At 31.3% G+C, this 14,172-nt stretch overlaps 1 protein-coding gene and 1 non-coding gene across 3 annotated transcripts in view; one reads left to right on the top strand and one right to left on the bottom strand.

The window, feature by feature from the left end:
• NCAM2 (neural cell adhesion molecule 2) overlaps positions 1-14,172 on the top strand; it is a 519,291-nt gene that overhangs the window by 350,064 nt on the left and 155,055 nt on the right. For both annotated transcript variants that reach the window (XM_025872652.2, XM_073891683.1), the window contains exon 8: positions 1,432-1,577. In XM_025872652.2, coding sequence (XP_025728437.1) covers positions 1,432-1,577 — 146 coding nt within the window. The remainder of the gene's footprint in view (positions 1-1,431; positions 1,578-14,172) is intronic.
• LOC112834368 (U6 spliceosomal RNA) lies at positions 3,120-3,224 on the bottom strand. The gene has a single exon (XR_003210872.1). It is a non-coding gene; the product is annotated as a U6 spliceosomal RNA (small nuclear RNA).

Here is a 14,172-nt window from a genome sequence, read left to right as displayed (position 1 = left end):
ATAATTCTGTGAGAATAAGAAGGACCACGATTCATGTAGAGGAAAGAGTAAATAAACTTAAAACTGTTAGAAATTATAGAAACCCTTAACTCATTCTAGCAGTATTCCCCACGTAACGAGATTGTTCTCTTTAGAACCTACACTAAATAAGTGTGACTCAGTATAAAAATAAATAAATTAAATAAAAATGATAGTTTCTGAGATAATCCCAAAGGGTAGATATTCTCAATTTACATCAGAGAGGTATAATGAAATACTATACAGTCATTTGTTGTTGTTGCCTTTTTTTAATTAGGTTGGTAATGAGTGAAAACAAAGAGATAAAGATTCTAACATTTTTATCTTTTCAAATGGAAAATACTTCATGATATGGTACCTCACTGCTGTAATCACTTTTTTATAGTAACACTAAACAAATTTACATTTTGTTAGAAACAAAATCAAATATATATAGTAGAAATCCAACTAAATCTATTAAAGTCAATGGAGTAAACACTGAGTTGTTAAAAATTATACATGCCATATTTCCAATATTAGGAACCTAGTTTTCTAAGATTAAAAACAACTTATTTATATCCCATGATTAATTGCATTTAAAGATTAAATAAACTGTTACTTTTCTAAAACACCAAGTGCTGGCTTTTATCCCTTTTAAGTTCTATAATGTAAAATTAATGAAATGCAGATAGTACAGACTTTACAATCATATAGTTCTGTGGTATCATGTAATTTGTGGATGGACATAATTTTTAATATAAAGATAATTTAAATAAGTAGAAATAATGTATTTTCTCATTACTGAAGTCATAATTATAAAGAAATGATTAGCTACCCTGCCTAAAATATTGTTAAAATAAATTGAAGTAAAAATAAGTTGATTGGGATAATATAAGAAACTAACATATATATGTATATATATATATTTACTTAATGAATATTTTAAATATTGTACATAATTATACTTACTACATATTCAAGATACAATCATTTTCTTCTTGGGTGAAATTATTTTTAAAGCTTAAGAGATAATCACTAAATAAGCAGATGTCACAATTAGAAACACACACACACTCATAAACAGGTACCATGTGGCTTTAAAAGAGGAAATTTTAATTTTGTAGCTTTAAGAGAGGAAAAAATTAGTCTTTTAAATTACAACATTTCAAAAGGAATTATAATTTGTATGTTGGCTTGTAAGCCACTTCAAATTATCTCTATGATAATTGATGAGAATTATTTTCTAAAGCTTTTTCTCCTGTCCTATGTGAGTCTCTTGGCACTCCTTTAAAGCAAAGCATGCTGCTGTAACTGCTACAAAGTTAATAATTCTATACTCCACTAATGTGGACTTAAATGCCCACTATGGCTTTTAAGTCTGAATGGTAATATTTTCCTCCCATACAGATTGAGTAATGTATATATTCTTTACAGTACAGCCTCACATAATACAGCTCAAAAATGAGACTACGTATGAGGATGGTCAAGTTACACTTATATGTGAAGCAGAAGGGGAGCCTCTTCCAGAAATCACTTGGAAAAGAGCACTAGATGGCATCACATTTTCCGAAGGCGATAAGGTAATAGGAACTCAATATATAGTGATTTTCAATACCATTGTATTCTCAGAGTTTTGCATATTATTTACTCTCACACTGGACTCCAGTTTACCAAGTAATTTGTAGGAATGCAAGAAATGGCTTAAATTTTAAGAAGGTAACTCTATCACAGTCAGCCTAAAAGTAAGTGGAGGAGAAAAAAGTGAAAGTGTGATATTTAAAGATGTTCTTCATTAAGCCACAAAATCTTAGGTTGTTGGTGTTCTTAAGTTTGCTTACATGGACTTTCGGTGTACCTTGAATCTATAAATTTTGTTATTGTAATTTTAGCCCTCCCACCCCTTGCTGTGAAAATGAAAGTCATTCTAGTTCACCAGATTCTGCTGTCACCATTAACTCTTTATGCTTTAGAATTGTCTTTGTGCAGCGGTAGGTTAGGTTTTTGCTTTCATGTAATTTAGAATATAATAAAGAGAAATAAGCACAAGCACACCAAAATACAGCATTTTGGCAATTGTCATTCCTATGTAAATTGGCAACCTGTCACCAGAATTTGTTCAAATTACTAACAAATTAATAGATTTTCATTATTGTTATTTTTCATAATTATTTGTATAAAACTCCAAAGTATGGACAAAAGTGAAACAGAAAGAAAAGACAGTGAATTAGTGGTATGATGAATTGACATTTCACACATGTAAAAGAGGGTAAGATTAAGCTTACAGATCTCTTTTCTTAATGTTAAAGAAAACCCCTTTAAATCTTTCATTAATTTAAATCAAGTTCTACAAAACAGTGATTTCTGCAATATAAGTACCTTTGACTTATCAACACTGATAGCAGAAAAATTTGAAACCAATTTATCTGAAAGGCATTTTCTATCCCTCCAACTCATCACGTAGTTTTGAACAACATGCTAACTCCATAAATTGACAAAACAGCCATCTCCCTGCCTATTTACTATTTATTCTTTGCAAAAATTGTATTCACATATATGATATGTATATATGTATGTATCATATATATATGAGATGTACATTTTATTTATATATATATATATATATATATATATATATATATATATCACTTCTTTGCTTCATTTCCTCCTCATGATGACATTTTTAAGAGAGTATCTTTTTTGGTAATAGTTATACTATTTTGATATACTTATTTTATATGTACAAATTGAAATCAAATTCATAAAATATCTTCTGGCAACCAAGAGAAACCATACAAACTTTGCTTTAACGTTTTCTTAACAGAAAATCACAAATATTTTTAAGGCACAGTTGTCAAATCTGAAAGTAGTTATATTTTCATAAAATTATTTTAAATTATAAAAAAATTAGATAAAACTGTAGGTAATTGTTTTTCTGTCAATTTAGTACATTTCTTTAGACAAGATCTATCAATAATAATGATTTTCATGTCTATAAGCCCTTCATTTTCCTAACTCATGCTTTCATTATATTCTTGTCCACTGTAAAATTCCTAAAAGTTCTCATCTTTTTTTTTTTCATTAGTAGCTGTTTGTTGATCAAATGGTTTGATGTAAAGTTATTTAAATATATGGAATGCTTCACGAATTTGCATGTCATCCTTACGCAGGGGCCATGCTAATCTCCTCCGTATCATTCCGATTTTAGTCTATGTGCCGCTGAAGTGAGCCAGCCAGCACTTAAAAGTTCTCATCTTAAAGATAGTGTTTATTCTCCATTTAATAGATGTTTCCTCATGTGTATACCAACAATGATAGATACATTATATTCAGTTATTTTATCATGAAAATTTATCAAAATACCGGAAGGCTGTGATATTTTTTTCTACGCTGTAAACCCCAGACCACTCAAAGCCATATGCAGAAATTTCTTCTCTAGTTTTGAAGAATAATTAACTAGCTTTGAATAGAACTTTCTCTGTTAAAATACTCATCTTATATTTTTTATTTGATTTATTTGCTACAAAACAATCATAGAAACTCATATATGCTTTTGTTTTTCCAAATGTAACTTTTATCCAGTGGATAAAGAAATTAAGGTTATTCACTTTCTATCATGACATTTCTCCAAATTCATTTTAAGATTCATATCTTATTTTCTGCATGGTAAGCCTCCTTTCTCCTAACATTACTAGTTTTTTCAACAGTCGAAATTCAAAAACTGAATGGTTGACCTGAGCTTTGAAGAAGACATATCTAGTTTAAATCTCAGCTCTGCCATTTGACAATATATTATCTGAAGTCTTATTAATATGAGTTTCTTTGTCTTTAAAATATGAATAATAATATTTTCTTCCCTTAAAAGTATAAGAAATCTGAGGAGTATACCAAACTCTTTACATTTTGTAAATATTCAATAAACTTTTTTTTATTATATCACTCTGTCATATTACACAATTTTCAAAGCATAGTTTATCTTGTTTCTGTTATTCTGAATAAATTCTAGTTGTTATTGGCTCCATAAAGTCTGGTACCTAAGGTTTGATTAATCACTATCACAGAGTATTTTCAGATCATATCTCTCTTGTCATGGAAAGTATGAGATTGTATTTTCCACAAGAATCACTTGGAGATCCTGTTAAAATGCACTTTCCAGAATCCCACTCCCCGAGGTTGACTTAGTATGTTTAACATAGGACCTAGAAGGACATATTTAATAAACTCATAAGGTTGGTATATGAATTGACCTCAGGCCATACTCTGGAAAACAATTCCCTAAGTCACATGAAATTTAATAGCTAATCCTGTCAACAGAAAAATGCTCTTAACAGATTACTTGGCACCTGATAGGGACTTGGGAAATATGGAACAAAACAAATCAAAACTTCCCATCATGCATACACTATCAAAGTTTTGATGAAACTGCTCATTGTGTAGGTCATAACATTGAAACAACATCAATGCAATGTGGCTCATACTAATAACTTCATCAAAAAATATGACCGTGCACTTAGCAAATATGTTCATCAGTGTAGATTTTCAAAGGATGGGATCTCAATTAATAGTATCCCCTTTTCTTGCCTAAATTTTCAATCACCAGATAAGACGAAAGAAATAAATGGGGATAAAATGTCATGTGGCTTAAATCTGCAGGTCAGTTAATGTTCTTATACCATACTAGAGAATTAGATAGACCTACCCAGCACAGTCCTGAGTAGAATTAGACCTTGTAGCCCCCCAATATGGGAAACTAGATATCAGTGCTAAGGTTACCATCATGGCTGAGAGCAAGGGACAACCTGTGGTCTCTACAGGAAGGTCCTTTCTGAAAATAAAAAAGAGCAGGGGCGCCTGGGTGGCTCAGTCCTTAAGTGTCTGCCTTCAGCTCAGGTCATCATCCTGGGGTCCTGGGATCGAGCCCTGCATCGGGCTCCCTGATCAGCGGGAGGCCTGCTTCTCCCTCTCCCACTCCCCCTGCTTGTGTCCCCTCTCTTGCTGGTCTCTCTCTGTCAAATAAATAAATAAAATCTTAAAAAAAAAAAAGAAAGAAAAGAGAAAAGAGCAGCTAGGAAACGCATATTCAGTATGATGCCCCCATAGTTACCAATCAAACATCTGCCATGGTTCTGATGGGGAAGAGTAATTAAGGAGTTGGAAAGTCCAGAATTGGTATGTTCACAGAGCTCCCTTCCCATGGAATAAATGTTAGGAGTCCATGAGAAGTGTTCACTGTCCAAAAAACTTTATATTAATAACATCTTAATAAACATTGAATATACATTGTCACAATTTAACTTCTGGTATTCTTACTGCATGGTAAATGACCCCAAAACATAGTGGAACAAAACAACCATTTTCTTTTGCTCATGATTTTGTGGATCAGGAATTTGGGGAGGCTCAGTGAAGTGGACATCATGAGGCACCTCAAATTGCTCACATGTATATGTTTTATAGAACAACTGAACTATGTATATTAGTGTACCATAAAATATCCTTGCATAATATGGCATCCTACAGAAATGACAACAAAAATTATAGTGCTTAGAGTTCTTTTAAACACATGACTCTGTCATCTAACCCACTTGAATGCAGCTTATCTACATTTAAAATAGTATATGTAATTTTTACAACTTCAGAAAATTTCAAAAATATGTGTAATATATAAGAAAAAATATTCACTTGCTTTAAAAATCTTTTCTTAATACTCATTATTATTTTGGAATAACATTTTGTTCATCATTTTATTAAAGAAATTTCACAGTTTTCACTCTTTTAATTACCTATTTATTGAAAATTTCTAGGCACTTCAGTACAACTTAAGTATTGTTTATGTTTCTCTATAAAAATATTGATTTATCAGGGTTATCCAGAAATTCATTACACTGACAGCTTAAAATTAGCACATGATTTTGGAGTCATCTTAAGATACATTTGTTTATAAAAATCAGAAATGCCTAGCCTCTTCATTTAATAGATACTATACACATAAACTGAATAATATTTAAATGTATATAATAAAGTATAGGACAAAACCAAAGCTATTGTGGCAGAATATAAAACAGCCATGAATTAAAACTTATACATTGCTTTGTAACTTATAAACTAAGCAATCTAATTTTTTATATTAAAATCTCTATTTTTAACATCAAAAACTAATGATGTAATGTATGATGATTAACATAACATAATAATAAAAAAAATCTCTATTTTTAAAATAAAACCGTGCTTCTTTCACAGTTGATCTACCGATTATATAAGATGATGCTCCTACGATGTTTGACAGAGTCCCTGGCATTAATACCTGTCATCTATTTTGAACCAGTTTCTTTAGATCATTCCTTCTTATCATTCTTATTAATCAATAAATGTTAGTATATGTAAGATTATAAGTATTGATGAATTAGTATGAGAAGTCATGTAAAATATCACACAAATCAAAGTTTAATCCTAATTTTGTCATTTTGGTACGTCATTCAGGATATGACTTCTTATATCTGACCAGTTTTTGCATGTCTAAATCAGGATAATAAGATGTCCCCATAAAAAGTTTTGGAAGATGAAATGAAAGTCCACATAACAATATCCCAGACACAAATCAAACATCTTAAAAGTGTTAGTTTCTCTTGTCCTTGGAGGTATCCAGTCTTCAGATATTTTATACATGAGAAAATGATCATATTAATTCTCTGTTAGTGACTGCTGTCAGAAAGGGAACCAGATAAAAAAAATTGCGTGAGCATGGTCATATGTTCTGTATGAATTAACACAACAGTAGTGTTCTAGCTGTTACAGATTGTGCTTCTATGACATAACTATATGTAGAATTTACTATAAAATCATCTCTAGTGATATCAATTCCAGATCTTGTAACTGTATATCACATCCCTCATGGAAGTTGACAATGTCCAGAATCTGCATTTGCATATTCATCTCACTCACTGTATGTTTGATGTCATTCTCCATCCCTGCAGGGAAGCATAGATGAGGGCTCAAACTTCCTATCTGGGGTGAGGATAGATTCTCATGCTAAAGAAAAGCTGGTCCTTCTTCTTATGAAACACAAAATATCACAGATTTCTTTCTGCTCTCTCGGGTCTCTCTTCTCCCCCACCCCCAAATTTTCTTCTTTAGGAAGCGATTCATTTTTTGCCTTCTTTTGGGCTCATGTAGACATCCCACATTACATAGCAATAAATATTGATTCTAAATAGACTCTTTCACATTGTAAGAAAGGCTAAACAGGTCATTAAAATGGGAAGAAAAAAAAAGATGCCACACTCCACAAAGCAAGATTACTTAACAGTGCCTTGTCCATAAATTTTCAAAATATGATTTCATAGTCATCTGATAAACCTGGTGTCTTTTAAACATTTTTTAAAGACATATTGTTACTTGTTATTTAAGAGTAAACAGAAGTAAAAAGATCTACAGGGACTGATTTTTACTTCTAGAACTCTTACAAAATGGTAAACATAACAGCATGCAAACCCGCCTATGTGAAGAGAATGTTTTATATAATAATTATAAAGTGCTTATAATATTGTCTGGGAGATGACATCTCACATGTGCCACTTATCTACTCTTAAGATACAGAATCTATAATTATTTTATTCCTGGTATACTTGTCCTGCATAGTAAATTATAGGCCTTCCTCTACTAGAAATTAATCCCACCCTACACTGAATAAGAAGTATTTGAAATGTATAGCAATAAGTTATAACTCTCTTAAAGCAGAATTTCTCAAATTTCAGTCATTTGACAGCTCCATCTTTCTCTTTTTCTTTTTTTAATTTAAATTCAATTAGCCAAGATATAGTACATCATTAGTTTCAGATGTAATGTTCACTGATTCATCAGTTTCATATAACACCCAGTGCTCATCACATCACATGCCCTCCTTAATGCCCATCACCCAGTTACCCCCTCCCCTCTAGCAACCCTCAGTTTGTTTCCCTGAATCAAGAGTCTCTCGTGGTTTGTTTCCATCTCTTATTTCTTCCCATTCTGTTTTCCAGTTTTCCCTCCCTTCCCCTATGATCCTCTGTGCTGTTTTTTTTATATTTCACATATGAGTGAAACCATATGATAATTGTCTTTCTTTGATTGACTTCATCTCTTGTATTCATGTGCTGCCTGTTATACACTTAATTTTTTTCTTTAAATTGAATTAGTTTTTCATTTATTCTAATCCTGCCCAAAAATATCAGTGGAATCAAAAGTATGAATATACACTAGTTATACTTTTAAATATCATTAAATAAATATAAAACTCTAAAATGAAAATTGTTTTTCAAAGTCATACTAAACCTAGCATGTATACCTTCACTGGTACACAGACTATACTTTTAAAATAACTGCTTTTCAAACATACTTTGAATTATCATGACACAAAGTTTAGTAATGAAATTTTGGGGACTGGAACACATTCAAACATATTCTGCTTAGGACAGAAACCCATTTTCTGTCCTCCTATTGATGGGAGCAAGCGCTTCCCTCCAGTAAATAAATATACTTCATTATTAATCAAAGGCTAAAGAAATTACAAATCATGGTAACAGGAACTCATTTAGTTTCAGTCCTTAATACCAACTGGTCCTTTCAAAATGATGCCCATAAACTCAATACATAAAGTGGAGTGGTTAACCTCAAAAACAGTTTCTTCTTATTTTTGCTGAAGTGAAATATCAAATTCTAGTCATGGTCCGAGTTTAGATCAATTCAAAACTTTGTGATTAAAATAATAGGATTTTCTGTTCTTTTACATTTGTTTTGAAAAATATGTCTGTGTCCAAGAGAGCAACCTGATTCTACATTAATTTTCATATTTTAAGTTCATACTTTTTGTTATTCACATAGAAGTATTTAAACTGAAATTTAAGATTAAAAAAATTACTAGCATGAATAGTTTAACATTTAGTTTTGCACTTATGTACAAAAGTCATAGTTGTTGAAATGTTCCTTTCTATTTTAATAGTATAGAAATGGTGAACAATTTTCTCCATGTATTTAGGCACTGTGACCTGGACGATACTTTAAAGGCTCTTGCAGACTAAAATACCAGGTCAAAGGGATTTCTGGCAATAATAAAGATAGGCAGTTCTTTCATACAACTACCTGAACAAAATATGATGTTTTAAATTTTGTAACAATTTAAATATCTCAGCATATATTTATTATTACATGACTGCATTCATTATTAGGTTATTGTTTTATGCTTTAGGATATTATTCCTTATTGTCCATCTACAGCTTTGGACCTAAGGAAACCTCCTGTTTTAAAAAATGATTTATTTAAATCCCTTTTAATGAAAGGCAGAAGGTAATGGAGGGAATGTTTCACATCACATGAAAAACTACACTGAAAATTCTTAGATTTTTTTATATTTAAAATGTGAAGATTACATTAACCTTTTCTTGTGTTTCTCTTTTTTTTAACTCTAAAGCAAATATGACTTCCTGAAAAGATAAATTTCATAAAATGTAAGCAGTGAAATAATCTTTAAAGTGATAGGATTTTATATGACTAATGTTTTCTTTATCACTTACCCAAATTCATTTAACAACTATCAGCAAATACTACTGAGAGCTGTTATGTTTGCATGAACTATGCTAGGCACGAAGAATGCAGCAGTAAAAAAAAAGTTTTCTGTTTTATGGTGCATACAACTTAGGAGAGGAGTTGGAATGAAAGCATATTTAAAATCAGTAGTCTTTTCCTTATGAATATGCAATCTTGAATTATGCAATTTTCACATCCAAAATACCAATTTTGAGTATGTAAGTGAACTTTTACAAGACTACAGATATAGCTTTGGCATATTTTTCTGTGCTATTACAGACCCAGTTCAACTTGTCCTTCTGACTGGTGTGTATTCATGCAGGTTGGAAAGTAGGTCTGCTCTCATCAGAATATCTCCACTCAGTTTGCTCCAGGCTGATAAAAATTGCTTAGACTCTGATTTAAAAAACAAAAACAAAGTAATGGTAAAATTAGCAGCACCTTTGTAGTATAATGAAAAATATAATATTTTCAACTTCCTTTTCCTCTTTAAATAGTAGTCAACAAAATGAGATCAGCAAATCCATAATTATTGATTTAAAAAGAAGAGATTGTAGAGTTTCAAATATCTGCACTTTATTATAAATGCTCTAGTGAAATGAAAAACTAAAATATGATGGCATATTTATAGCAGCAGCATCTTTAAGTATGGAGGACAGTATGTAAGTATCTTTTATATATCTTTTAAGTAGCTGTACTTCTGGGCAAATTTTTTTACAGCTGCATTTTTATCGCTTTTATGATGAATTTTATTTACACCTTTTTACCAAATCTAGAAGATGCATTTTGGTATGCAATTATGGGCAATTTTTAGTACCTGATTCTAAGACCAATAAAACAAAACAAAAACACAGGAACATAGGTCAAGGTGAGAAGTCTAATGTAAAAAAACAAATAGGCAAATAAAATCAATAAAATGTTTTAGTAAATAATTGAAAGAGCAGTGATGATATGTTTGTTCAAGTATTTTAAAGACATCCATACATATAGTTGAACTAGCCATTTGCTTAAGGTGGGTAATCCTATGTGAAATGAGGGGAAGTTATTAAAAGGCATAAACTTTCCATGAATCAGGGATTACAGATAATGAAATTATTAAATTTCAAATGAGAGAATGCCCAGTCTCTTGAATTTCTCTAGCGTAATTTGCAAAATCATTAGTGTCTGAAGGGAATCCCTTCATTTGATGTGATGTTGCTTTAGAGGATCTCAAAGAGCTACCCATAGAGTAAGCTACATAAAAAGAATCATTTGCATAACCCATGGGTTCCTAACCATGTTAGCTTTGGTATTCTCAGTTCATATAAAATACAGTCTAATGAATTAGTGTTATGTAGTAGTTATAACATTTTCTTTACTGCAATTCCTAGATTTGCCATTTACCTGGTCTCTCATATCAGGTAAATTGCCGTATTTTTCAAAGGTACAGTTCCATTGTTTATACGGTAAGTCCCCATCAACCTCTACCATTTCCTTATTCTATAAATCTTTTATCAATTTAGTAGATAACCACACATCTTAATATACAGTTTTTATTCCAATGCTAAGCCCTTTTTTAAATTATTTACTAATTTTCAGTTTATGATTTTCTGATGGCTTAGTATTGTGAGGCAGTGTATTTGCAATCTCCTTCTTCTATAAGCTTTTCCATACAACTCAATTATAAGGAAAGTTAAGACTACTTTGGTAATATCTTTACATTGGGAAGAAAAAGTCAGTTTCTGATTGTAGAGAAGAATGCCAAAGAACACATATTCTTGGCACCTGTAGATTTTAATGCCTGTATTTTTTTTCCCCTTTGTAGAGATAATGGGCTTTTCTGAAGGATTTTGTATTTGAGTGACATTTTTAACGTTCTCCTAATGCATTTTTTCATACTAGTGCTCTGAGAGCATATTATAAGTCCCTGCTGGGCAATAGGCAAAATGGATACTTCTATTCCCTATCTGATGTAGGTGGTAGAATATAATTAGGCAGGTTGGAAATCTTCCTGGATGCTACTGAGCTTGCTGAGAGGTGGGTTTTCAATCATTTACAGCTTCCTGAAATTTCTTTTCCAGCCCACAGTTTGAATAACAATTATCAAAGAAGTCCAGTCATAAGTTCAACATATCCTTTTAAAAACTACTTTTGAGAAAATTCTGTGAAATATTTTAAAAATAAGAATGTCATTGTTCTTAAAAAACGTTATTTATTAATGAACTATTATTTTTAAATGTGTTATAAGAATTTCTATTTAAAAGAAACTGCCATCAGGTTTGTAAGATGATATAACAGTAGTTCACAATTTTACAGGAACTGTTTTGGGGAAAAGTGTTATTTATATACTGAAAGTGATTTTACTATGGCTTTGTAGCAGAAAATATATTTTCTTATAAATACTTTATCCTACATCGACTTCAGTTGATACTTATTTCTTCTTATGAAGCAATCTAGTACTATCCCCTGAAAAAATATAAAATAATATAACTATTAAGGAAATATGGAGATGCAGTGAATATTAATAGACTTAAAAATAAATTTCCTGGTATATGTAACTTTGATATTTTGTTTATAGTATAAACTAAATTCAAGAAACAAGCTGAAGCAAATTTTAATAAATGCATGACAGCTAGGCAGGCATTTGGATACCATTTAAAATAATATATATGAAAAATAAATTCAAGTTACTATATAATAGACACAACATATCTGTGAAAATATTTAAGCAAACATCTAATAAACAGCTTCCATAAAAATAATACATCTGATGTATTTCATTGTCAACTTTGAGCATGAAACAAAAACAGGTGCATAAAAGAATGTTAGTTACACAATAATTAATGAATAAAATTGAATATATTTTAATGAAAATTACCTTAGCATAGTTGCTGCAGTGACTTCATTGCACTTGACTGAGGGGTTAACAGATAATAAATTTAAGTGATATATTAAATAAAGATTTTCAATAATAACTCTGTTCTGCCATCTACTGAACAGTTGTGTTTATGATGGGGATTGGGGTGGGACAAAAATGTTTTAGATGTAAATCAGCCTTGGCTATAATGTTCCATTGTCATGATCTACATCTCGGAGCAGCGTTATTACTGTTGCTTTGTAATCCTCAGAAAGTTCTTGTCTAGCTTTCTAAATCTCTTATCCTCAGATGCCAGATGCATATTTAATAGTGCATCTACTTATAAGAAAAATGTATTTATACTCTATCAAATATGTAAAAGCAATGTAATTCTAATATTTGTGGATCCTACCATTTTTTTCCCCTGACCTAGACCACCCATCTTGCTCACCTTTTAATTCCCATACAAAATTTCATTTTCTATTATTATAATTACGACCTCATATGCACTCCTCAATCTTTTTTGGCTTCATGAAATGTTTCTGGCACAGCACCATTCATGGTTTAATTAACCTCCACATCTATTCCACAGATGTGTTAGGACAGCTGAGCTTACCTGGAGGAAAAGCCTGTAATCATTCTGAATGGTCTCTCTTTAAAGTTGTGGCGCATATTCAGTGTGTGTTCGTTGTGTTGTGTACCATTCATCCCACATTTTCCTGGACCATTTTCTTGGCCAGTTTTATCATAACTACCTTTTGCATTTCCTCCATCCTCAAATTTGCAAATTTCCTCTATCCTGAAACTTTTGCTGGTGATCTGCTTCCTCTTTTACTAAGAAAATAAACAATCAAAGAAAACTTTAACAAATTCTTACTACTACATCCACACTCATACATAACTGAACCTATATGTTATCATGAGTGAAATTTTTTTTGAGTTTTTATGTGGATCCTAGTAGTACCCTTTCTAACATATGATGGATTTAAGTCCAGTAATTCAGATCCCTATTCTCAACAATATTTTTATTCAATACCTTATTTATCATTCCTATCAACATTCAAAAATACTCTATTATTTTTTCTTTTATGTATATATTATATATAACATATACATTTTGTATGTATATCTGTAACATACACATACACCTATTACACATACATGAGAATATATGTGTGTATACAGCATATAGACAGGCAGATGATGATAGATGGATAGATAATCTCATCACCTCCGAATACCATCTGATTCTCCACCCTCTCTATTCACAGCAAAATCCCTTGAAAATGTTGTTTAACCTTGCTCTAATTTTCTTTCTCCAATTATTTCCTGAATACAAACTTTGATCATATCACTCCACTGAACCTCTCTGACAAGTTTAACAGTAACTTTCATCTTTTTAAACTTAATGGCAAATTACCAGTCCTCATTTTTTTTCCTGCCTTCTCCTCATTTTCATTCTGCCAATGAAATTATCTCTTTTGCTTAAAGCATGTTCTTTGGCTTGCAGTATGCTCCTGGTTTTTCTTTTGCCACACTTCTCACTACTTTCAGCCCTGTGATCACTCTTTGCCTTCTAATTGACCTCTAAATGATAGAGGGCCCCATTTTGAGGCCCATTCTTGAATTCCTTTCTCTATGTTTAGTCCCTTGACTTACTCATCTAGTCTCATGGCTTTGATTATCACTTGGATCCATTAAACTCAAATCTCAACCATTGGACCTCTTCACTGAACCTTAGTCTTCTATATCCAATGGTATACCTTCATTTAGATATTTAATAA

This window comes from Callorhinus ursinus, unplaced genomic scaffold, assembly GCF_003265705.2.
Source record: "Callorhinus ursinus isolate GAN/ISIS: 27379988/994484 unplaced genomic scaffold, GSC_fseal_2.0 scaffold1, whole genome shotgun sequence".
Taxonomy (NCBI): Eukaryota; Metazoa; Chordata; class Mammalia; order Carnivora; family Otariidae; genus Callorhinus; species Callorhinus ursinus.
Note: the sequence above shows the minus strand (reverse complement) of the source record. Positions and strands in the feature narration are given on the sequence as shown.